Consider the following 22340-nt stretch of genomic DNA (forward strand, 5'->3'; position numbering starts at 1 on the left):
GCCCCTGCCGATACTTGCTCCCGACAGCTCCAGCTCCAGCACTGGGGCCAGGTTGGCCAGTGGCACCCAGAGGCCCTCCTGCTCCCATCTGCAGGCCAGAGACCTGAGCAGCCGGCCCCTCACAGGCCTCGTGTCTGCAGGCACAAGCTGCCCAATAAGTTGTGATGAGGGGCTCTGACCCCACCTGCTCCTCTGCGGCCTCAATGGAGAACATCAGTCCCACCTGGGCAGCTGCTGGCGCCTCCTTAACAAGGGGCGGCCTGGAGAGCCTATAAGAGGGGAGGGCAGCGGCGCCCCGTGGGTCGGTTGCGGTTGTTGTGGTGGGTGAGGGCGCTGAGCTGCAGGGCGGTGCCATGGCCTACCAGAGCATCATCCACCTGTCCCTGGACGAGCCCACCCATGTCGTTTGTGTGGTGGGCATGGAGATGTGCTTGGAACTCAGTGGGTGAGGAGCTGGGGGCTCTGCCAGGGCTGCTGGGGGTGGCTCTCCCCCCGCCCAGGCCTCCCCTGGGTTATGTGGAGGCTGGGGTTTCTCCTTTCTCCGTATCTTCCCTCATCCTCCTGTCTTAGCTCCAGGAGCCAAGTTCGGGTCCCTAAGGGCTAAGTCCAGATGCTGCAGGGATCTGACCAGATCCTATATCTGCCCCTGGCGGGCTGCGGGGCCTTAGAAGCGGGTGCCCCTCCCTCTGTCCCCTTCCTCTGAGATGGGGGCAGGCTGGCTCTCAAGGGAGACTCCTGTAAACTGGAGCCTGAGGCAGGAAGAGGCCAGGTCTCCCCCGGGGTCATAGCCCGACCCCCGAGTCCCCGGCCACGTCTTCTCTGCTACAGGGGTCCCCTGTGGCTCCGTCCTCCCTGGGAGTTGGGGGTTTATAGAGGAGATGTAGCTTTGGTCGTTTCTGGGGCATTGGTGAGAGGGTGGGTCTGAGCAGGAGCTTGTGGGAGAGAGGACTCAGGGGTCCTTAGAGTAAGGCTGAAGTTGTCCTAGGACCCCCCCCCCCCCCACTGCCGAGCCTAAGTTAGGGTGCCTCAGCCCCCCCAGGGGAGAGAGGCGGGGAGTCCAGGCCCTAAAGTCTGTCTGTTGGGCCAACCAGGTGTGCCCCGCACAAGTGCACGTCCTTCACCATCAGCAGCTCCCCGAGGGTCTTGGTGAACATCTCCAACCTGGTCCCCGTGGCAACCAACAAGGAGGGGGCCAGCCCCCAGCTGCTTCTGTGTGAGTCCATGGATGTGCTGGTGATGGTGAAGTCCCCCAGCTCTGACATCAGCAAGGAGGACAAGGTAGGCCCGGGAGCGAGGCAGGGGTTGGGGGAGGGGCAGCTAACACCACCGGGTCTCCCTCCTCACAGCTGGCGTTTCCCGAGTCTGTGAAAAGTTGGGTGCCAAGTGTTTTGCATGTCTGATCTTCTTCAAGGCTCACAACAAACCTGTGAGCTGGGCACCCCATGACCCCACTGTACAGATAAAGAGACCGAGGCCCTGAGAGGCAGTGCCCTGCCCAAGCCGGTAACCAGCAGAACCGGGATTCAAGCTCAGACATGCCCGTTTCCGTGTGTGCTTCTGACCACCACGCTGGGCCAGCGTCCAAACCGGCTGCTTTTAAAAATCTGCCTTAAAAGGTTTCGGCAGCAGAACGCCCATGCGCTTTTTGGCTAAGGCTAGTCCCCCAGAGGCGGAGATTCTAATGAAAACTAAGAGCTAATGTGATGCTATGTGCTAGGTATCTTTACCCCATTTACATATGAGGAAACAGGCACAGAGGGACCTATCTGAACTTCAATGGCGTAACTAGAGTGGGGGGCTGGTCCTGGATTCGAGCCAAGCCTGTGCCCTCTCTCCTGGGCAAGTGCCTCTCTAACGGGGCACCTGTGGCAGGTGGGTTGGCGTCCAACTGGTAGGACAGGCCCTGAGGCTCATCTGCGTGAGGCTCTGGTGGTAGTTCCTGGAGGGAGCAGGTCCCTCGTGCAGAGTCATTAGAAGCGCCAGGGACTCTAACGCTCAACACCTGAGCCACAGCCCCCACCAATTAGGTCAACCTCGGGGTAGCTCACAGCTCTCCAGGTGACTCCACTGAGATGCTGAGGGTGAGAGGCACGTGAGGCACACACGTTCAGGGCTCGCCGTCTACCAGCAGAGTCTGCTGGCGTGGCCCGCTGGGAGGGTTCGGCTGGGATGGCAGGTGGGTGGTACATACCCATGGGACACTGTGCCCTGGGCAGACAGTTCCCTAGGGGCAGGTAGTACACTTAGATGAGCATTCGAGTCTCCCAGGAGAGAGCTGAGGCTGTGATGTGTCCCCGCAGAGCCCAGGCAACCGGAGAAGCATTCTCTGCCCAGGGCTCAGCCTCCAGCGCTGTCAGGAGGGGCGTAGGAGTGAGAAGCTTGACCTTGGAGGACATGAGCTCCCACTGAGGAGGTCACAGGCATGTAGGTGTGGCCTGAGCTAATGTCTGGTTCTCAGATTCGTGGTGAAGCCTGTGGTCAAGGCCAGTGGCTGAAGGGCAGGCCTCTGTCTGCAGGAAAGACAGTTCCAACTCCAGTCCCCGCCCAGGTGTCCCACTTCCTTCTGAGCCAGTGGCTTAACCTATAGGAGGCCCCACTGCGAACGCCAGGAGGGAAGTATAGTGAGGAGGATGTCGTTTTTTTTGTTTGTTTGTTTGTTTGTTTAAATATATTTTATTGATTTTTTACAGAGAGGAAGGGAGAGAGATAGAGAGCTAGAAACATCGATGAGAGAGAATCATCGATCAGCTGCCTCCTGCACATCTCCTACTGGGGATGTGCCCGCAACCCAGGCACATGCCCCCGACCGGAATCGAACCTGGGACCTCTCAGTCCGCAGGCCGACGCTCTATCCACTGAGCCAAACCGGTTTCGGCAGAGGATGTCGTTTTAAAGCGTGACCTCCAGAGCCAGTGGCCTGGCTCTTCAGTCCTGTGTGACCCCGCTTCTTGGATGAAGGTCAAGGGCAAGTCCTGGGTCCCTCTGCCCTCGGGGTAGAGCCCACCTGGAGAGGTGGTTAGGAGGCCCAAGCGTGGAAGTCGTTGGAGTGGTCACGGCATGTTGAAAGGGTTGCTCTTCACCTACTGAGTTCCAGCACAGTAGGCCTGTCCCGCTCACAGCCAGACGTCAGATGTGAGGCCAAGGTCAAGGGGCTGGATCAGGTGCGTGGCCCAGGCCCCGCTCCTGCCTTCAGTGCTCCCACGGGCTCTGCATGCTGTCTCCACAGGTTTCGGTCTCGTACTATCAGCCAGATGGGAAGGTCCCGGTGGCCACCGCTGAGCTCTTCCTCACTGGCATCGGTGAGTGGGGTTCCCACCCCTGGAGAGGAGGGGTGGGCGTGGCAGAAGCTAGGGAAGGGGCTGTCCCAGGAATGAGATGCCTTCCATGGGCCCTCGATGGGTGCACCCGACATGCCCACGCGCACTCCCTCCTCAAGCTCAGCCACCCCTCTCCACCTCCCTCACTGTGACCTAAGTCTCAGGACGGACCCAATCTGTCCCCGTGTTCCTGTCATCGACCCACCTACCCGTGTCTGGTGCCAACACTCACCGCCTCTGGCACAACGGATGAAATGTCTGGTTCAAAGTTAACTTGATCACACCAGAGCCTTTCCCTGCTCGCTCCTATCGAAGAACATTCCTTCCTAATTCTTAACTGATGTAGGCTGCCGCCACCTCGCCCCTCCTCTGGGTCAGTCCAGCACAAGCTATAATGGCTATTCTCTTAAAGATAAGCTGTACTGTTTAGTCTCTTCAATCCAACCAATTCTACAGGGTGTCCCCCCAAAAAATGTATGTATACACTTTGAGTAATTATAAAGGCAATGTTTATTAAAAATATGTTTCATTTTCAAAATTGAGCTATCAGCTATTAAAGTGTATATACATTTGGGGGGGACACCCTCTATATTATCTTCAAACTCACTCCCCACCTATCTGCATCCTCAACTTCTCCCTCCCTCTCGAACCTGCTCCAGTCAGACACCCCTCGCACATACACTGCCCTTATTGAGGATCCTAACTTCTCCACTGAGGCCAGTGGTCACCTTGATCTTCCTCTCCCTTGACCTCCATCAGTATTTAAAACAACCTGTTATCTTTGGATGTTCCCTTTGAAACACTCCAAGGACCCTGCCCTCAGTTGCCCCACAACTAGCTGGCTGGTCCTTCTCCGATGCTTGGTGGATCCTTCTGGAGCCCCGCAGTGCCTCGGGGCTCAGGCAGCTTGTTACGTGGCTCTACAGTCAGACGACTCCCCAAACTCTAGTTGAGCATCTCCCATAAACTTGGCTTGGCTATCTGCTGACCCAGCACAACTTCTTGAGTGTCTAACCAACACCATAAACGTAGTATATCCCAAACTGGACAGATCTCTCTACCCCAAGCACCTATTTTTAATTCCCTTCCTCATCGCCGTAGATAGTCAATCCTTTTGGCTGATCCGACCAAGCACCTTGGTGCCACCCTTATTCTCCTTGTGGCCTGTGTTGATCTGAGAATATTGTGCTAAACCTTCAGTTTATTTTTTTTATTTTTTTTATTTTTTTTAAATTAAATCTTTATTGTTCAGATTATTACATTTGTTCCTCTTTTTTTTCCCCCCATAACTCCCCTCCTCCCAGTTCCCGCCCCACCCTCCGCCCTCACTCCCCACCCACTGTCCTCATCCATAGGTGCACAATTTTTGTCCAGTCTCTTCCCGCATCTCCCACACCCCTTTCCCCACCCCAGGAATAGTCAGTCCATTCCCTTTCTATGTCCCTGATTCTATTATAATCAACAGTTCATTCTGTTCATCAGATTATTTATTCACTTGATTCTTAGATTCACTTGTTGATAGATGCATATTTGTTGTTCATAATTTGTATCTTTACCTTTTTCTTCCTCTTCCTCTTCTTAAAGGATACCTTTCAGCATTTCATATAATCCTGGTTTGGTGGTGATGAACTCCTTTAGCTTTTCCTTATCTGTGAAGCTCTTTATCTGACCTTCAGTTCTGAATGATAGCTTTGCTGGATAAAGTAATCTTGGTTGTAGGTTCTTGGTATTCATCACTTTGAATATTTCTTGCCACTCCCTTCTGGCCTGCAAAGTTTCTGTTGAGAAATCAGCTGACAGTCGTATGGGTATTCCCTTGTAGGTAACTGAGTTTCTTTCTCTTGCTGTTTTTAAGAGTCTCTCTTTGTCTTTTGCTCTTGGCATTTTAATTATGATGTGTCTTGGTGTGGTCCTCTTTGGATTCCTTTTGTTTGGGGTTCTCCGCGCTTCTTGGACCTGTAAGTCCATTTCTTTCACCAGGTGGGGGAAGTTTTCTGTCATTATTTCTTCAAATAGGTTTTCAATATCTTGCTCTCTCTCATCTTCTGGCACCCCTATAATTCTGATGTTGGTACGCTTGAAGCTGTCCCAGAGGCTCCTTACACTATCTTCATATTTTCGGATTCTTTTTTCATTTTGCTTTTCCGGTTGGGTGTTTTTTGCTTCCTCGCATTTCAAATCATTGACTTGATTCTTGCGCTCCTCTGGTCTGCTGTCGGGAGTCTGTATAATATTCGTTATTTCAGTCCGTGTATGCTTAATTTCTGGTTGGTTCCCCAATATAAGATCGAGGGTCTTATTAGTTTTCTTGTAGATCTCATTAAGTTTATCGGCGGCTTCTAAACAGTTCTTGAGAGACCTTAAAAGTGTGGTTCTGAACTCTATATCTTCCATTGACAATTTTGTCCTGTTTCTTTGTCTCCGCATTTTGTTATGCTTCCTTGGTGCACCCCCTAGTGGTCTTTGTTCGCAGTCTTATAGTTAAATCTTGATTGTTGTAGCTAATTCCAGGGAGGGTTTGACCTCCAGGCCAAGTGGCTATGAGAATCAGCTGTGTCAGCAGTGAGAGAACTTCTGTCCTCTAGGGAGGTGCTAATCTAGCCTTTGCCTGAGGCTATCCGGCAAATGCCTGTGTGCAGGGCTTGGGTGGGGTGGGTCGCACAGGATCAACAGGGTGGGCCGGAGAGAGCAGTTATGGCGGCTCTCAGTCCTGTCCCCAGGGGCTCTGCCTCTCTGAGTCCCAGCACCCGCTGCAAAGCTCAGAGAGAAAGCTGCACTCGCTCTGACCGAAGCCAGACAGTCCCGCTTCTCCCGTTTGAGTCTGGGTCCCTAGAGACTCGCCCGGATCTGGAGCTCAGAGTCTGCGACTCCCTCCCGATTGAAAACGCCAACCGCGCCCTCCGCCGCCAGCCCGCTCGCGCACTCCGCACCTCAGAATTTGACTTCAGCACTGCGCCTCCTCTGAGTGTCCGTATGCGTTTCTCTTTCCTCCTAGTTGTAGGGCTTCCACTCAGCCAGCGTTCCTGTGGTTCTGGGTGATGTCCCTTCCGTTTTTTGGTTTCACTTTTGAAGTAGTTGTTCAAAGCAGCAAACTCCGGCGTTAACCTATGCCGCCATCTTGGTTCTCCCTCAGTTTAGCTGGAATCCAGCTACTCACCACGTGCAATGCCCTCAGCCTGGTCTGAGCCGCTGTCCTCTCTTGCCTGTGTCACTGCGCAGGCCCCCCAGTGGGGTTCCCTGCTCCGTCCCTGCCATTTGACAGGTCCAGTCTTAGCCCCCCGAGTGGCTCACCTGTGGCAGGATATCAGCTAATGTCTCCCTGGATCTGAGCCCCCCACTGCTTCCATGACCTTGGAAGAAAGCCAATGTCTCCCTCCTCACCCCACCCCCCCTTACCGTTACCCACAGAGCTAGCCCACAGGACCTCTAACCTGCGCCCTGTCTCTCTTCCTCTCGCTCACTCTGCCCTGGCACGTGTGTGTCTTTGCCCCTTGACCTTGCCACCTTGCACTTCCTATGCGATTTGCTTTTCCTCCTGGTATTAACACGGATCGCTTTCTGGCCTCCTTCGGGGCTCTGGTCACGTTTCCACTTGGAGGACTCCTCTGATCATTTAAAACAGAGACAGCCCGCTCCATCCCCTTCCTCCTTCCCATGGCACTTTTACCATCGGACAGATATGTGTGTTGCTATGTCTTCTCCCCCTGCCGCTTGTGTGCGCTCGCGCACACAGCTTTACACTTGAAGGAGAAAGGGCCCGTCTGGCATGCAGCTGTTGCCCTAGGACCTAGAAGGGTCCCTGGTTCCTGGCCGGCATCGGGGCCTAAGCTCAGTGCCAGGTGCACAGGGCAGCCAACGTCCGTTTCCATGGCCCTGACATTCCGGTTGGGAAACAGCATGTCGGGTGCCAAAAGGTGCGACTGGAAAAGTGTACGGTGGTCCTTAGTGGTGGGGAGGGGAGAACGTGAACCGTAGATGGCAGGAAGGGCCTCTACGGTGACACCTGGGCGGAGCGCGGGTCCTTAAGCGCTGAAGGGGCTTGCGGTGGCCAGGTATTGAGCCCTTCCGATGTCTTAGAGCGCCAGGAGCCTTCCAGAAGGCTGGGGAGGAGAGCCTTCCAGGTAGGGGTCCCCTGGGGAGCAGCCACCAGGCACGCAGTGGCATCGTGACCACAGTGGACTTGTTTTGAGTTCCCAAGGGGCTGGGGGAGACACAGGACTACTTGGGCCTCTCCAGGCTTCCTCACCAGAAGCGTCTATCTCTGAGGAACTTTCTCTGCTAAGCCGAGCGCACCCCAAAGGCCCTGCTGCCGGCCTTGGGCAGCCCCGGGGGCTTAGCCACGGCTCTGAGGCTGCGCCCAGCAGTCCAGGGGCCGACCTTTCCCTCCCGTTGCAGGGGTCTCCCTGGATGCGGACATCTACCGCAGAGGGCAAGTGGAGCTGGCGAGTGACAAATGGGCTAAGGTGAGGCAGCGGGGGCCGGTGCAGACCGGGGCCCCGGAGCCAGACCCGGCAGCAACCTTGCTATGTGTCCTTCCTCATGTCTGTTGAAGTGCTGCAACATAGATCAGAGCTGATAAAGCCCGTTTCTAGCTTTTCACAAAACGAGAACGCCTGGCAACACTGGGTTGACATCCACGCCTGGTGGTGTAGCCAGCAAGAGCAGGGGGTTAGCGGTCCCCATCAGATGGGATGCATCTCCTCCACTGGTCCTCAGTCCCCACTTCCCCTGACCCCAGGCAGAAAGCTGGTGGCCCATCCCTGGGCAGTGTTCCCTTGCTCTTGGTCCACGGACCTCGGGCTGTAAGACGCTTGAGCTGGCAGATTCTGACCAAGAGGTTCCCATCACCCTGAAGAAAAACTTGGCTCTGCCTCCAATGAGGGGGGAGGGGGGAGGCATCTGGGAAGCAGAGGATTCACCTGACATTTTCCTGAGCCAACATTCCTACCGCCTTTGCAGAAAAACTGGGCCTGGGGCCCCAGTGGCTGGGGAGCCATCCTGCTGGTGAACTGCAACCCGGATGGCAAGGCCCAGGACGTAGACAAGACCAAGGTGTTCTTGTCTGAGGGTAAGAAAGAACCAGCCCCGACCAGGGATACTGCCACCTTCCCTCCTGGGGCTCTGCCTTGCCCCAACTTCATGGCCCCGCCCCTCAGCCAACCCAGATCCAGGCCCAGGTCCCTGATCCGGACCAATCAAGTCTCTTATCAATGGCTTGAAGCTTGTAAGTAGGAAGGAGGAGGCCCCACGGCCCAATGGGGAGAGCATGGGATCTGAGGTCCTGTAACACACAGTTACTTCCTGGCTATGAACTTGAGCATGTTGACGTCCCTGACCTTGTTTTGCCATCAGTAAAATGGGCGTGACACCGATGCCTTAACAGTGGTCCTCAACCTTCTGGCCCTTTAAATACAGCTCCTCATGTTGTGACCCAACCATAAAATTATTTTCGTTGCTACTTCAGAACTGTCATGTTGCTACTGTTATGAATCGTCATGCAAATATCTGATATGCAGGATGGTCTTAGGAGACCTCTGTGAAAGGGTCGTTCGACCGCCAAAGGGGTCGCGACCCACAGGTTGAGAACCACTGTATTACAAGGTGGACTAGAAAACTAAATGAAGACTCGAAGGGGCATGTAAGACTCTTCTAAAAGCCCTCTGGGTCCGGGGCAGGAACCCTGACCGTCTCAGGCAAAAGCAGTCTCGGTCTGGTCCCGAGGTGGGGTCGGGACCTAGGTTCTAGGTCTTAGCCGTTCACACGGAGGCTGGAGGGGACCCCCTCGCTGAACTGACCACGCCAGGCCTCGTCCTAGGTGCCTGTGGACTGCCCCGTGGGGTCAGGGCCATCCTCGCTGAAAGTGGGCCCAAGGGTCGCAAGCTTCCTGTGGCCTCCCAGGGAGCGGGACGTAACGCAGGCCTGGGCGGCCTGGGCCAGCACAGAGGGTGGAGGTCCCGGCGCTCCAATACACAAGCCCCGGTCCCCGAAGTGCTGGCCTCCACCCCGAACCTTGGCCTTATCTCTTGCCCAGAAATAAACAATCTGTCCCCAATGATGCTAAGCGTCCAAGGGCCCAGCTGCTTCTTAAAGACCTACCGGCTGGTTCTCTACACCTCCAAAGAAGAGGCCAAGAAGGCGAGAGTCTATCGGCCCCAAGGTGAGTGCTTTGCACCAGCTCTGCCTCCTCCCTCACCTCCAGGTGAGCTGTGGCTTCACCCCCCACGCCGCAGGGTCCCCTCAGAAACCTGCAGGGGTTCTAGAGGTGCAGGCCAGGGTCTGTTGTGGCCAGACCTGTATGCCTAGGATTGTCTGGCTGCCACAGCCACTGAACTGTCTACACACATGGGTGAGGCCTTGCACCCTGGGGCCTCTCTCCCCAGTGTGGTGCCCGTCCTGCCGGGTTTTCGTGTCTGGAGGAGGCGACATGCACAATAGCTAGAACGAGAGTGATTGCCGATGCAGATTAGGTAACGGCTCCTCCCCGTTTCTCCTGCCAGAGGAATGGCCTTCATTTCTGACATTTCTGAACCAGGACCCCACTAGATTAGGCCTCCAGAATGCAGAGGCTAGGAACCCGGGTGCAGCGATGCTGGCATGTCCGTCTCGGGCACCACGTCACACATTGTCACCTTCAGCCCTTACCAATCTGGCAAGCAGGCGGCCTGCCCCTGTTCTAGAAAGTGGAGCCATGTTTAGCTTCAGCCGGGCCTTTGTTGAACCTGTGGTTTATAATGGACCAGCCTGCCCTAGCTGGTTTGGCTCAGTGGATAGAGCGTCAGCCTGCAGACTGAAAGGTCCGGGTTTGATTCCAGTCAAGGGCACAAGCCTGGGTTGCAGGTGCAATCCCCAGTAGGGGGTGTGCAAGAGGCAGCCGATCAATGATTCTCTCTCATCATTGATGTTTCTATCTCTCTCTCCCTCTCCCTTCCTCTCTGAAATCAATAAAAAACTATATATATAAATAAAATAAAGATATAATGGACCAGCCTGTGTCCAGTGTGGGAACAGGGCCAGCTTGTGAGGCAAAGGCCTGAAGGGCCTTCTAGGTAAGATGACCATGTCGTGCCTGGGTCATGGGCTTCTTGCCACTTCTTCTCCCTCCTTATCCGGATATGGGTATGATAATCATAGCACCTGCCTCTCGGGGGTGAGGAGGCCAGTGAGCCGGTGAGCCTTCCCCACAGTTCCTGGCACATAGTAAGTCCGCAATGAAACCTTAGCTTTGTTTTAAAACCAGCAACTGGGTCAGAAGGTCAAGTGCAGAAGAACTGAGAGGGCTGGTAAGGGGCTTGTAGCAGGTGAACTTGGGACCCTCTCGCCCCTGCTACATAGCGAAGCATCTTGGGGGGGGAGCAGCTATGGGGAGCCCAGGGCCCTGGAGTGGCTGAAGGTGCCATGATCCAGTCTATGAAGCTGGGAACACCCTCCCCCCGCCCCCTGCACAGTCACTCAGTTGGAAGCCCTGCAGTGAATCGAAAGGGCTGTGCCTCTGGGCTGGGGAGCTGTGGGGGTCCTGGTGGAACTCACCTTGTGCAGTCTGACGCCTCGAGGCCTGGTTTGGGGCCAGCAGAGAAGCCTCTGGAAGTCTAGAAGCAGGAGGCCCCAGGAGTATGCGCAGCTGGCCCAGCTTCTACACGGCCAGCGGCAGCAGAAGCGAGCTGTGAGGGAGGAGCCAGGACCCTGGGCCAGCAGGTGAGGTGACAGCTGGTCTGTCCATCCTCTCCCTCCTAGCAGACAACTCAGACACCTTCACCTTCGACTTGGTGCTGGGGCCTGGCTGCCACACCTACACCTTTCCCCCCCTGGAGAGCTCCCTGAAGGAGACCTTCTACGTGGAAGCCACGGAGTTCCCATCCGCCAGCTTCTCCGGCCTGATTTCCTACTCGGTCGCCCTGGTGGAAGAGTCTGAAAACACGGTAAGTCCCCGAGGAGGCCGCCACCTTTACAGCAGGGACTGGGTGGGGAGGGGCAGTGTCCGCTGCGGGGAGAGGGGAGAAGGCGTGGTGGGTGGAGCTGGAGTCTCCTGCCCTCTTGGAGGAAAGACAGCACAGGTGAGTGCCTGCAGGTGGCCGCACTGAGCAGCTGGAGGCCGGGGGCGGGAGATGTGGACCCAGGTCACCAATAGGACCCTGTCTCCTATTGCAGTTAATTCCAGAGACCCTGGTGCACAAGGACATGGTCGTGTTCAGGGTGGCTCCTTGCATCTTCACCCCGAGCACCCAGATGCCTCTAGAGATCTACCTGTGCAGGTGAGAACCCCTCGGGCTGCCTGTGCCAGGCCGCTTCCTCCCCAGCACCCCCTTTTATCTGTGGGCGGTTGAGTAGAGAACTAGACTTCTCCCCAGGAAAGTGAAGTCCTTCCCTTTGAGCTGCCTGGTCCCCGAGGGTCCTCAAAGTGGTCCGAGCACTTACAGCGCGAGGGATGGAGCAGTGAGCGGTCCCCCCCCCCCCCAGGTGTTAGGGGAGCCCGACAAGTAAAGGGCATTACTTCAGGGAGCACTAAGCGCCCTACGGCGAGGTAAGAGGAAGGAATGGCAAGGATGAGAGTGTTCTGGGGACAGCAAGGAGGCCTGCAGAGCTGGAAGAAGGCAGGGGACAGGAGAACGGAGGGAAGGAGGGGGAATAGGTCAAGGCCAGCAGGGCCCCGCAGCCCCTGTGTATCGGAGCATGGCCTTGGGGCTCTAACAGACCCCGAGTACAATGGTTTAAAGTCCGCCAGTGCTGAGGGTCTTTCTAGGTTGACACCTGGGGAAGCGCCCATGGTGACTGGTCTGTTTTCGGGGCTTCACTTGTGGGGAAGCAGGAACACAGAACCAGGTCTCCCAGGGTTGGAGGTTTGCCAGGCTAGTAAGCCCAGGTGGGCGGTGGGCAAGGGTATCATTGACGCATCCTAGACTCGGAGCGGGGAGGAAGGAAGGTGAAGGGACAGAGTGATGGGAACGAGAGCAGTCCAGAGCCAGAGGTCCCTGTGAGGTCAAGCCTCTGGCCCGGTGACTGGACGGGGCGAGCAGGGGGGAGGGCGTGGATGGGACTGGACATTAGATCACGATCTCGGGCTAGAAGGTGAGGTAGGGTCGGTAATGAGATTTGTCAAGTCAAGGGCCCAGAGAGGCCACGATGGCCCGGAGGCAGCGACACGTGGCGAGGAGGACCACAGCCTCCGCCAGGCCCGTGGGGCGTAAAGGAAAATAGCTCTTCCGAGGGGGGCTGCTGGGGGCAGGGTCCGCAGAGGAATGGCAGGCTTCAAAATGAGAACGGAAAAGACAGGAGCTCGAGGAGTGTTGCTGATAACACATGACAGACTCCAGCTCTTCCATCTTTGTCTTTTGTACCTGAAGACACGTTGTTCAGCCCTGGCCAGTGTTTCTCAGTGGTTAGAGCATTGTCCCACACACTAAAGCATCATGGGTTCTATTCCTGGCCCCAGATGTAGAACCAGGTCACCAACCAATCAGTGTGCCTCTCTCACATCAATGTTTCTCTCTCTCCCTCCCTCCCCTCCCTTTCACTTTTTCTCTAAAAAAGCAATGGAAAAAAAAATCATGTGAGGATTAACAAAAGAAAATGAAAAAGACATGTTGTTCACTCACAGGAGGCATCGGCTGAAACCCTGGTCTTCTGGGAGTCCCCATAGTGGTGGGATTCAGGCACGGCTTGATCCAGCTTAGCCACAGATGGCTGTGACACTGGGGCTACCCGTCCTTACCCAGCACACATCCTCAAAGCCGCCCTAGACCTCGTCAGGCTGATCCGCTCCTGTAGCCTTGTAAACCCCAGAAACGGCGTTTTTGGAACAGTAACATAGAATGGGGATGCACGTTTTATACCCAGAACCAAGCTGGAACCCCAGTTTTGACACTTTCCGATAGTGTGACCTTGCTGGCATTCAACTCAGGATCTGTTTATAAAATGGGCAATCTTCTTAATCTCAAACAGCATTGTTTATCTCCAACAAGGAACAAATATACATTATGGACAGGATAACTGTGCTAAGATCCTAGGATTTAAGGCCCATCCCCTGCTACCTGTACAAACATGACAACCTCATTGGCCATCTCAAGGGGACACTTCGCTTCTTGACTTCTCAGGGTGGAAATACAGCCCCCTGGGGAGACGAGTCGGCCTTCTGGGTAGACTGAGGCAGGAGAGCCTGGGGCGGCTCCCCAGCTGCCTGGGGCAGGGGTGGAAGGTAATGTGGATGTGGCTATGGATGAGGACAGAGCCTAGGCCACCAGAGCGGGAACAGATACTAACAGTTCTGGACCAGACCCTGCCATGAGCTGGGCCCAGTGCTCTGAGCTACCAGCCTGTGTCCCTACGGTTGGGGGACAGCACTCTCCATATCTCACGGGCAGGGACATAATCTCTCCTGACCGCAAGGAGGTGCCCCCTTCCCTGGGACAGCAAGGTGATGCCCACGGGGGAGCCCCAAGGCCTTTCCCAGCGCCTGCTTCTCTCCCCCGGCAGAGAGCTGCAGGTGCACGGTTTTGTGAAGACGGTGACCGAGCTCAGCGAGAAGAGTAACAGCCAGGTGGCGTCTGTCTACGAGGACCCCAACCGCCTGGGCAGGTGGCTCCAGGTAACACCCTACCTGGGGAGACCTGTCGGTGGGGGAAGAGCAGGGGAGATTCCGACTGTAGCCCACACAACAGGCATCTCAGGCTTCTGGTCAACCTTCCCAGCGAAGCTAAGCCTAACTAGAGGTGCCTCTGCTTTTAGGACTTCAGTGGATGGAGGCTCAGGTGAAATGACAGCCCATGTCGTAGCCCCTAAGGAACTGAGCTTAGAGTCTACCTCCTACTTCAGTGCACGTGGTCAGGACCACGGAACACCCTAGGGCAGTGATGGTGAACCTTTTGAGCTCGGCGTGTCAGCATTTTGAAAAACCCTAACTTAACTCTGGTGCCGTGTCACATATAGAAATTTTTTGATATTTGCAACCATAGTAAAACAAAGACTTATATTTTTGATATTTATTTTATATATTTAAATGCCATTTAACAAAGAAAAATCAACCAAAAAAATGAGTTCACGTGCCACCTGTGACACGTGTGTCATAGGTTCGCCACCACTGCCCTAGGCAGCTGAAGGGTCCGGCACCTTCAGCTACAGGTGGGCCAAGCTGGCGCATTGCTCCAGGCTCCAGCCGATCTGAGAGCAGGAAGTCCCCTGGTGCTCCATCCTCCACAAATAGCTGAGTGATTGCCACGTGCCGGGCACCATTTTAAGCGTTAGAGATAAAACAGAAGGGAACACCCTGCCCCTGCTCTAGCGAAGACGCCGCACTCAAGTGCTGTAAATGCAAGAAACGAGGTGATGTCGTGAGTTACTAGACCAAACGAGGTGGTCAGGGTGGAAAAGCTTCAAACTCGGGAAACCCGGAGCTGGCCAGGCAAAGATCGGGTTAGAAGCAGGAGCCCTCTGGGCAGAGGACAGCTGCCTGCAGGTCGTAATGTGGGCTGCACTATGAAAAGGGGCTGGGCGGGCCAGGTCAGAGTGCAGAGGTCACAGGCCAGGTAGGTGCTGGGTCGTATGTCGGGGTCCTCTTTAGCCAACGGTAGGAAGAGAAGCGAATCCAGAGCAAGGTGGGATGACATTGAGGGACGCATCAGGGCGTGAATGTTCCGGTCTGGGTTCGAGGAGACGCCTCCGGCTGAGCGAGAACAGGTCTGGGGAAGGGGCAGGAATGGGAGGGAAGCTGCTGGAGGGCCTGGCGTAGCTTGGGGGGGAGGTCAGGGTGGCTTCCCCACATGGCCTCAGGGATGCGTCCACGCTGAATGGGTTTTAGACATAAAGCCAAGGCTTGTTCCTAGATGGTGCAGACGGTGAGACTCCAGGTGACGCCCATCTTACACCTGATGGATGGGAGAATGGGTCAGGACAAAACCCCGAGAAGGGGCCATTGCTGAGCTAGGTGTTGTTTTTTTAATGTTTTTACTGACTTCAGAGAGGAAGGGAGAGGAAGAGATAGAAACATCAATGGTGAGAGAATATTGATCGGCTGCCTCCTGCACCCCACACTGGGGATCCAGCTGGCATGTGCCCTGACCGGGATTCAAATCCAGGACCTCCTGGTTCATAGGACAATGCTCAACCACTGAGCATGCCAGCCGGGCCTGAGCTGAGTTTTGAGGGCTGAGCAGGAGTTGGCAGGAAGAAGCGGTTCTTATTGCCCTCCCCGCCCCCGGAGGTGGCCCGGATACAGGGAGCACTGTGACAGGCGAGCCGGTCCCAGGCCGGAAAGCAGCTGATGGAGCGAGAATACATCCCACTTGTTTTCCTGTCCCTCCAGGACGAGATGGCCTTCGGCTACACCCAGGCGCCCTACAAGACGATCTCCTTGGTCTTCGACACCCCCCGGGTCTCCAACCTCGAAGATTTCCCCATGAAATACTCCCTGGTGTGGGGCTCGGTTGGGCTGATCTGAACTCGGTCCAACTTCTCAGGCCTGCTGCCTGCCCAGAAACGATGGGGTGCCAGGGGAAAGGGCCCAGGTGGCCTCGGGGAGGCAGGGGTGTGGGGGTCTACCCGAGAGACTGGATTAGGGGTCAGACTGCAGCTTAAAGCCCACCCCTCCTAACACCCCTGCCCCGGCTGGGTCTCCTTCCAGAGCCCGGGGATTGGCTACGTGACCCGACCCACTGAGGACGGTAAGGTGATCACTATGGATTCCATTGGGAACCTGATGGTGTCCCCACCCGTCAAGGTCAAAGGGAAAGAGTATCCTCTCGGCAGGATCCTCATTGGCGGCAGCTTTTACCCCAGGTGAGGGAAGAGGTCAGGTGGGGGCTCGATGCCTTCCAACTAAAGGAAGGGACCCTGGTCGTTCACCTGGCTGTCTGACCCCCACGTGACGCAGCCGGTCACCTGCCCCACACCATTTCTTATCCTCTCACGTGAGGATTGTGAGTCTGCCAATCTCAGGAGACTAAAAGGAGGAAAAGCAGACAAATGACTCATTGAGTGGGGGTCCCGGGTTCAAATTGCAGCCTGCTAAGCTCGGCTGGCCTGTGAAACCACAGGATGGCCTCCTGACCCCACAAGACGGGCCTCCAGGGGGCCGCCCTCCAAGCTAGACGTCTTGGTGGCCGTTCATCCAAAGCCAGGAAACACTGTGTCCCAGGGTCTAGTCTTGGTTCTAGACCAGGGGTGGGCAAACTTTTTGACTCGAGGGCCACAATGGGTTCTTAAACTGGACCGGAGGGCCGGAACAAAAGCATGGATGGAGTGTTTGTGTGAACTAATATAAATTCAAAGTAAACATCATTACATAAAAGGGTACAGTCTTTTTTTTTTTTTTTAGTTTTATTCATTTCAAACAGGCCGGATCCAGCCCGCGGGCCGTAGTTTGCCCACAGCTGTTCTAGACTCTCTTGGCTCAGTCCCGAGTTGGGCCAGAGTGAGGGATTCTTAATCACCACCCCTCCCCCTACGGGCCAGTCGCTCGAGCCCCAGGGTTAGAACAGCCGGTTCCCTGAAGGTAGCCTGGCACTCCTGTGCCTTCCTCCTCCCTTTAGCAAGGAGGCCCGGGACATGAGAAAGGACCTCCGGGACTTCCTCTACGCCCAGCAAGTCCAGGCCCCGGTGGAGCTCTACTCAGACTGGCTGCTGACCGGCCACGTGGACCAGTTCATGTGCTTCGTCCCCACGCAGGTCAAGGGTGAGGGCGACAAGGTCTGTGCTGGGGACTGCACGGGGCGGGGCCTCCCACCTGCTTTTGGAGACCCTTGGAAGCTTCTGGAAGGGATGCTGGCCTCTGACCCTCGTTCTGTCTCCCAGGGCTTCCGGCTGCTCCTGGCCAGCCCCCGCTCCTGCTACCAACTCTTCCAGGAGAAACAGGAGGAGGGCTATGGAGACATGGCCCTGTTCGAGGAAGTGCGGGAGGACCAGCTCCTTTCTAACGGTAAGGCGACTAGCCGGCCATGGGGCGGAGGCCGGCCCTGCTTCCCCAGACGTCCTTTCTGGAGAGTCATTTTACTCTGTCTTTCCTGGTAGAGAAGTTCCCAGGGAAGCTTGACAGCACCGCGTGGACTGTGCTAGAACATCTGACTCCATCCAGTGCAGGGCTATTCTGGCGGGCGGTACAGGGACAGCACAGGCAGATCCGGAAGTTCTGGGACGTCTGAGGCTGCTAGGATGAGGAGGGGACTCGATCAGCAGGCGGATGGCTCAGGGTGGGGGTGGGAGGAGACGGATCAGATGCTGACTGCAGTCTCCGGAACTATTCAGGGAATGTTAGGTTAAGTACCTGGGCACTGGAACTTCAGGGCTCTCCTGGCCGCCCCTAAAGAAGACGTAAGCAGACCAGAAGGGATGGTGTGGCTGGGGCCGAGGCAGGCCTGTTCTAAACGTGTGGGGGCCCGGGATGGGGTGGGGCCCTGGGAGTTCTCTAGACCAGCAGTCCCCAACTGGTGGAGGTCTGACAGGTTGGCAACTGCTGCTCTAGACCCTTGCAATGCCATGTAAGGTCTGAGGGCACCTATTAGAAATGCAGAATTTCAGCCCCGCTCTACACCTCCTCAATTTTGGGGAGGGGCCCAGGAATCTCACCCTCCTAGAAGGTGACACCTGCAGAGCATGAGCCGCATATCACACACCACACGCTGAATGCGGGTACCCCAACTGAAGTTCCTGAAGATGAGGCACTGGAGGAGCAAAGTTAAATAACTTGGTCAAGGGTCAAAGTCCCAGGTAGAAGGTGGCTCGGTTGTACAGGCCACAGAAAGCACGGAGGTGCCCAGGTACGAGGTGCGTGGGGCTGAAGTCACCTGCTAACCTGTCTTAGGCTGCCTCCCCCAAAGCAGGGACTCCCCATCCTACCAGGGACAGAGTGGCCGGTGGCAGTAAAAGTCCTGCCTGGGTTTTCACGGACCCAGGTGTGGTGTTTGACCTCGGTGGGTCCCTGGAGACTAGCCAGGCCACCCACACTAGTCACTGGCCCAGGAATACACCCCGTTGGCCGTGCTCGGGGCTTGAGTCTCCCCAGCCCTGGTCAGCGTTGCCTGCTCCCTGGCCTACAGGCCCGCCTGCCTTCTCCTTCCTCCAGGGAGGGAGGCCACTACCATCAATCAACTTCTGGATGATGACGACATGAGGAAGCAGAACGACTACGTGGAGGTAGGAGCCAGGAGTCAAGGATGTGAGGGACCTGCTCCAGAAAGCGGGGGAGGCACTGGCGATCTAGACAGGCTCCTAACTGAGCAACTACTAGAGCCCAAGCATCATGCATAGATACGTTTCCGTAATCCTCGAAGTCACCCTGTGCAGTCAAACCCATCTTGTGTATGACGGGCTCAGCGTAAGATCATGGGCCTAAGCTGATGAGGTGGGTACTGGGTTTGAACCCACAGGACTGCCAAGTTCATGCTGCATCCACTGTTACTCAGTGTCTGACCAGAAAACGGTGCTGTAGCTCAGCAGCCTCCGGGCAGAGGCCCCCCTGCCCTGACTTCTGAGTACCAGAGGCTTAGGAACAGACCAGGGCCTTCTCAATGCTCAGGCCCATCAGCTCGCTGTTCAGAATCACCCAGCACCTCGGATCTCTGGAAATGAGGACTGTGGGCTTCGAGGAGCATTGGGGGGCGGGGAGGGGGAGTTCCCAGGAGAGATTACCTAGCTTCTGGAAGAAGGGCCGTGTTGCCCGAGGTCACATGGTCAGCACAAAACTGCTTTGCCCACTGGGACTTCATGGCTCCTGGCAAAGACGTATTCAGAGCCACAGTGCACTGGTGCCCTGACCTTTGCCAAAACAGGGAGGGAAGGCTTCCTGGCACAGCAGGGTGGGTGCCGGCCGGGTATGGGGTCAGAACAGTCCTGGGCAGTGTCCTGGGTATAGTGGTCAGGAGCCCTGCGTCAGACCAGGGAGATGCTCAGGTGTTGGGCAGCACCAGGTCTGAGCTGGGCAGTGCCCGTGTGGGGACCACTGCTCCAGTCCTTCCTAGGCCCCTCAGCTTCCTGCCCTTGCCCAGGTCCCCCACCCTGGCCAGGCCTGAGGGCCAAAGGGGACCATGCTACAGAATCAGGACTAGTAGCTGCCTTGGGGCTGACAGGCTCTGAGATCCTGGCCTCCCAAGGTCAGGCCTTGACTCCCACACACGGCAGCGAGTGATGGAAAGGTGGGAGCTACTTGAGGCCACTCCCCCATTCGGTGAGCTCACTCCCTCCCGGCCCACCCGCCGCCCGCAGAAGTGCATTCACCTGAACCGAGACATCCTGAAGCGGGAGCTGGGCCTGCTGGAGCGGGACATCGTCCACATCCCCCAGCTCTTCTGCTTGGAGCAGCTGAGCAACGTGCCCTCCGCGGAGCAGACGGAGAAACTCTACGCCAGGCCCTACTTCCCCAACCTGGTGAGGCACGGGGTGGGCTGGCTGCCCCCTGGGTGGGGGGCTGTTCAGCCAACTGGCTGGTTCCCTGACATACATGGTGCTGAGAGAAGGTGGAGGGAGGACCCGCCTCCCCTCCACCCCCATGGGAGCAGTGAGTGGGGCCCAGGCTGGGTGACTTGCCAAGCAGTGACCATGGGCTTGGCTCTGGGCTCATCCCCAACCTTAGGGTAATCACTACGCAGCCACCTTACCAGGATGCTGTGCTACCACCAGACTCGAAGGGGCCAGGCAGCTGCTGGCTGAGACGGGGGCCGGGGAGTTGGAGGGGGGGCGAGGGGGGGGGCTGTGGCCAGCTCCCGAGACAGGTTCTTCCTGCCAACATAGCCTGTGATCAGGGCAGCATCTGGAACGGGGAGTGTCCACTCCAGGGAGCACTGCTCCTATGTAGACAAGGAGTTGAAGTTGGGGGTGTGCGTGTACATGAGCCCCTGCTGGGCCAAGCCTAGGGCACCTCTGGCCTAGACCTGGCCTTTCTCATACAACGGCAACCCGCCATGTGGACACTGCACATGCTTTCTCTGACATGTGGGCTAATTCCTTCAACACTTGCAGGCCTCTCCTCTGAGACAGGGACACACGGGGACCTGTTAATTTGACAAGACCCATGTGGCCCTCTGGGCATGACACAGGAGCCGTTCTAGACCTCGGGAGTAGGTGCGGGCCATGGGAGTTGCTCTAAGGCCGTGGTCGGCAAACTGTGGCTCTTGAGCCACATGCGGCTCTTTGGCCCCTTGAGTGTGGCTCTTCCTCAGCCTTAGGAGTACCCTAATTAAGTTCATAACAATGTACCTACCTATATAGTTTAAGTTTAAAAAATTTGGCTCTCAAAAGAAATGTCAATCGTTGTACTGTTGATACGTGGCTCTGTTGACTAATGAGTTTGCCGGCCACTGCTCTAAGGGGAAAGATGCTAGCGTTGAGATGTAACCAATGGACATTCCAGTTGAGGGAGGCAAGACTGACGCAGACAGGACTGAAGGCCAGAATAACAGATCAGGGACGGGAACCAGGGAAGCTGGCAAAGCCAGACTTTGGCCAGGCAGGGTTTTGGGCGGGGCCGTGGGAGGTTCGGGCAGAAGTGGGCTGGACCTGCCATTGACGGGCGATGTCTGCATGAACGCAGGCCTGGAGAAGGGCCGGGTATGCGCCTGCTATTGCTGGTCTAGTCAGCCCACGGCAGCCGGGTGTTCCCTTGCATTGAACCCAGTGGCGCTTTCTTCCGTGGCGCCAGCCCACCCAGGCCTTGCCCATCCTGTCTGACAGCTGCAGATGATTGTGATGGGCAAGCACCTGGGCATCCCCAAGCCTTTTGGGCCCCAGATCAAGGGCACCTGCTGCCTGGAAAAGAGGATCTGCCAGTTGCTGGAGCCCCTGGGCTTCAAATGCACCTTCATCAACGACTTTGACTGCTACATGACCGAGATCGGAGACTTCTGCGCCTGTGTCAACGTCCGCCGCGTGCCCTTTGCCTATAAATGGTGGAAGATGATGCCTTAGACCCGGCCTGGTGCTGCCAGCCCTGCCTGCCCCTCTATGTGGGGGAGAAGGAGGGGCCTGGAGAGTTGAGAACCCCCCTTCTTACCCTGTTCCCCATCCCTCAGAATCCAGTGGGGCGGCAAATGCTTTGGGTAGAGAGGGAAACTCCTCAGCTGAGAAGTGGTTACTAGCTGCCCATTAAAGCTCTAGTTGTTCTGAATGCATCCTGGCAGTGGCTGCCTTGTTGGGGGGAAGGATAACGGCTCAGGATGGAGCAGAGCAGCTGGGGCATCTGGGTGAGGCTGCCCCACTTGACGGAGCTAACACGTGGCTGTGTGGACCCCATCCTGTCTGTAGTGGGAAGTGGTAGGAAATCTGATGGTTTGAATGCTCTAGTGAAAGCATGAGGCCAGCCAGGTCTGGAAGCTTGAGCTTGATGGGCTGGTCCAGGCTGGAGGAGGGAGGGCTCCTGCAGAGCCGGGGGAGGCCCAGCCATGGAGGGCGATACCTGCTTCAGGAGCAGCAGCTTCGCCACAAGTGGCTCTGGTCTCCTTGGGGTCCGGTGCAGCCTGAGGGACAAGGTACAGCAAGGGCAGCCCTGGGACACGGAGCCGCCTATTCCCATCTGCCCTGTTAATGGCACAAGGATGCTATTAAAGCAAATGGTTCTGAGAACCTGTAAGCATGGCCACCCCCTCCCTGCCCCTCCCGTGATGGGAAGCTGCAAGCAGTCCAGGCACTTGGAACAGGGCAACAGCTCCCGGAAAGGGCGAGTCTGATGATGTAGAACAGCCAGTACCGAGGGCTCCGTGACGGGTGAGCAGTGCTGAGATGTGGTGGTTGCAGGGGTCTGGTGGATGGTGCGGGGTAGCTCAGCCGCGTAGGCCTGGAGCAGCAGCCTGAGCAGAATAGAAACTGCCCAGGGCCTCTGCACACACACCTGGCCTCCTGGTGGGCTGCTGGGCGAAGGGGCACATTTGTGACCAGGCTCCCTTTTGAAGCGTTGGTGGGAAGGGTGAGAAGTGACTAGGCGTTTGGGCACAAAACATACCCATGTCCTGGTACTTTCCGTGCCCGTCATCCTCACAGCCCCAATGTGGTATCTACAGAACCTCCTGAGTCTGGGCAAGTGAGGTGCTGACCCTGCCCCCTCCCCAAGGA

The 22340-nt window shown here is 56.5% G+C and overlaps 1 protein-coding gene across 1 annotated transcript; it reads left to right on the forward strand.

The window, feature by feature from the left end:
• Positions 1-344: 344 nt before the first annotated feature.
• Positions 345-21315, forward strand: PADI6 (peptidyl arginine deiminase 6). Its single transcript, XM_036349105.1, has 16 exons — positions 345-445; positions 1092-1278; positions 3227-3299; positions 7713-7780; positions 8277-8385; positions 9349-9474; positions 11049-11233; positions 11463-11566; positions 13785-13896; positions 15610-15717; positions 15928-16082; positions 16835-16991; positions 17097-17220; positions 18364-18434; positions 19503-19664; positions 20967-21315. Exons 1-16 carry the CDS (start codon positions 354-356, stop codon positions 21198-21200), a joined length of 2067 nt encoding a protein of 688 aa, XP_036204998.1. The 5' UTR covers positions 345-353; the 3' UTR covers positions 21201-21315.
• The last annotated feature ends 1025 nt before the right edge of the window (positions 21316-22340 follow it).

The sequence above is a fragment of the Myotis myotis genome, unplaced genomic scaffold (genome assembly GCF_014108235.1).
Source record: "Myotis myotis isolate mMyoMyo1 unplaced genomic scaffold, mMyoMyo1.p scaffold_m19_p_2, whole genome shotgun sequence".
Classification (NCBI taxonomy): Eukaryota; Metazoa; Chordata; class Mammalia; order Chiroptera; family Vespertilionidae; genus Myotis; species Myotis myotis.

Bases quoted from the DNA above. Each gene is read 5' to 3' on its own strand.
- PADI6 (XM_036349105.1), top strand. From the start codon at position 354: ATGGCCTACCAGAGCATCATCCACCTGTCCCTGGACGAGCCCACCCAT. The intron at 3,300-7,712 runs GTGAGTGGGGTT...CTCCCGTTGCAG, and splicing joins GCTCTTCCTCACTGGCATCG to GGGTCTCCCTGGATGCGGAC. The intron at 7,781-8,276 runs GTGAGGCAGCGG...CCGCCTTTGCAG, and splicing joins CGAGTGACAAATGGGCTAAG to AAAAACTGGGCCTGGGGCCC.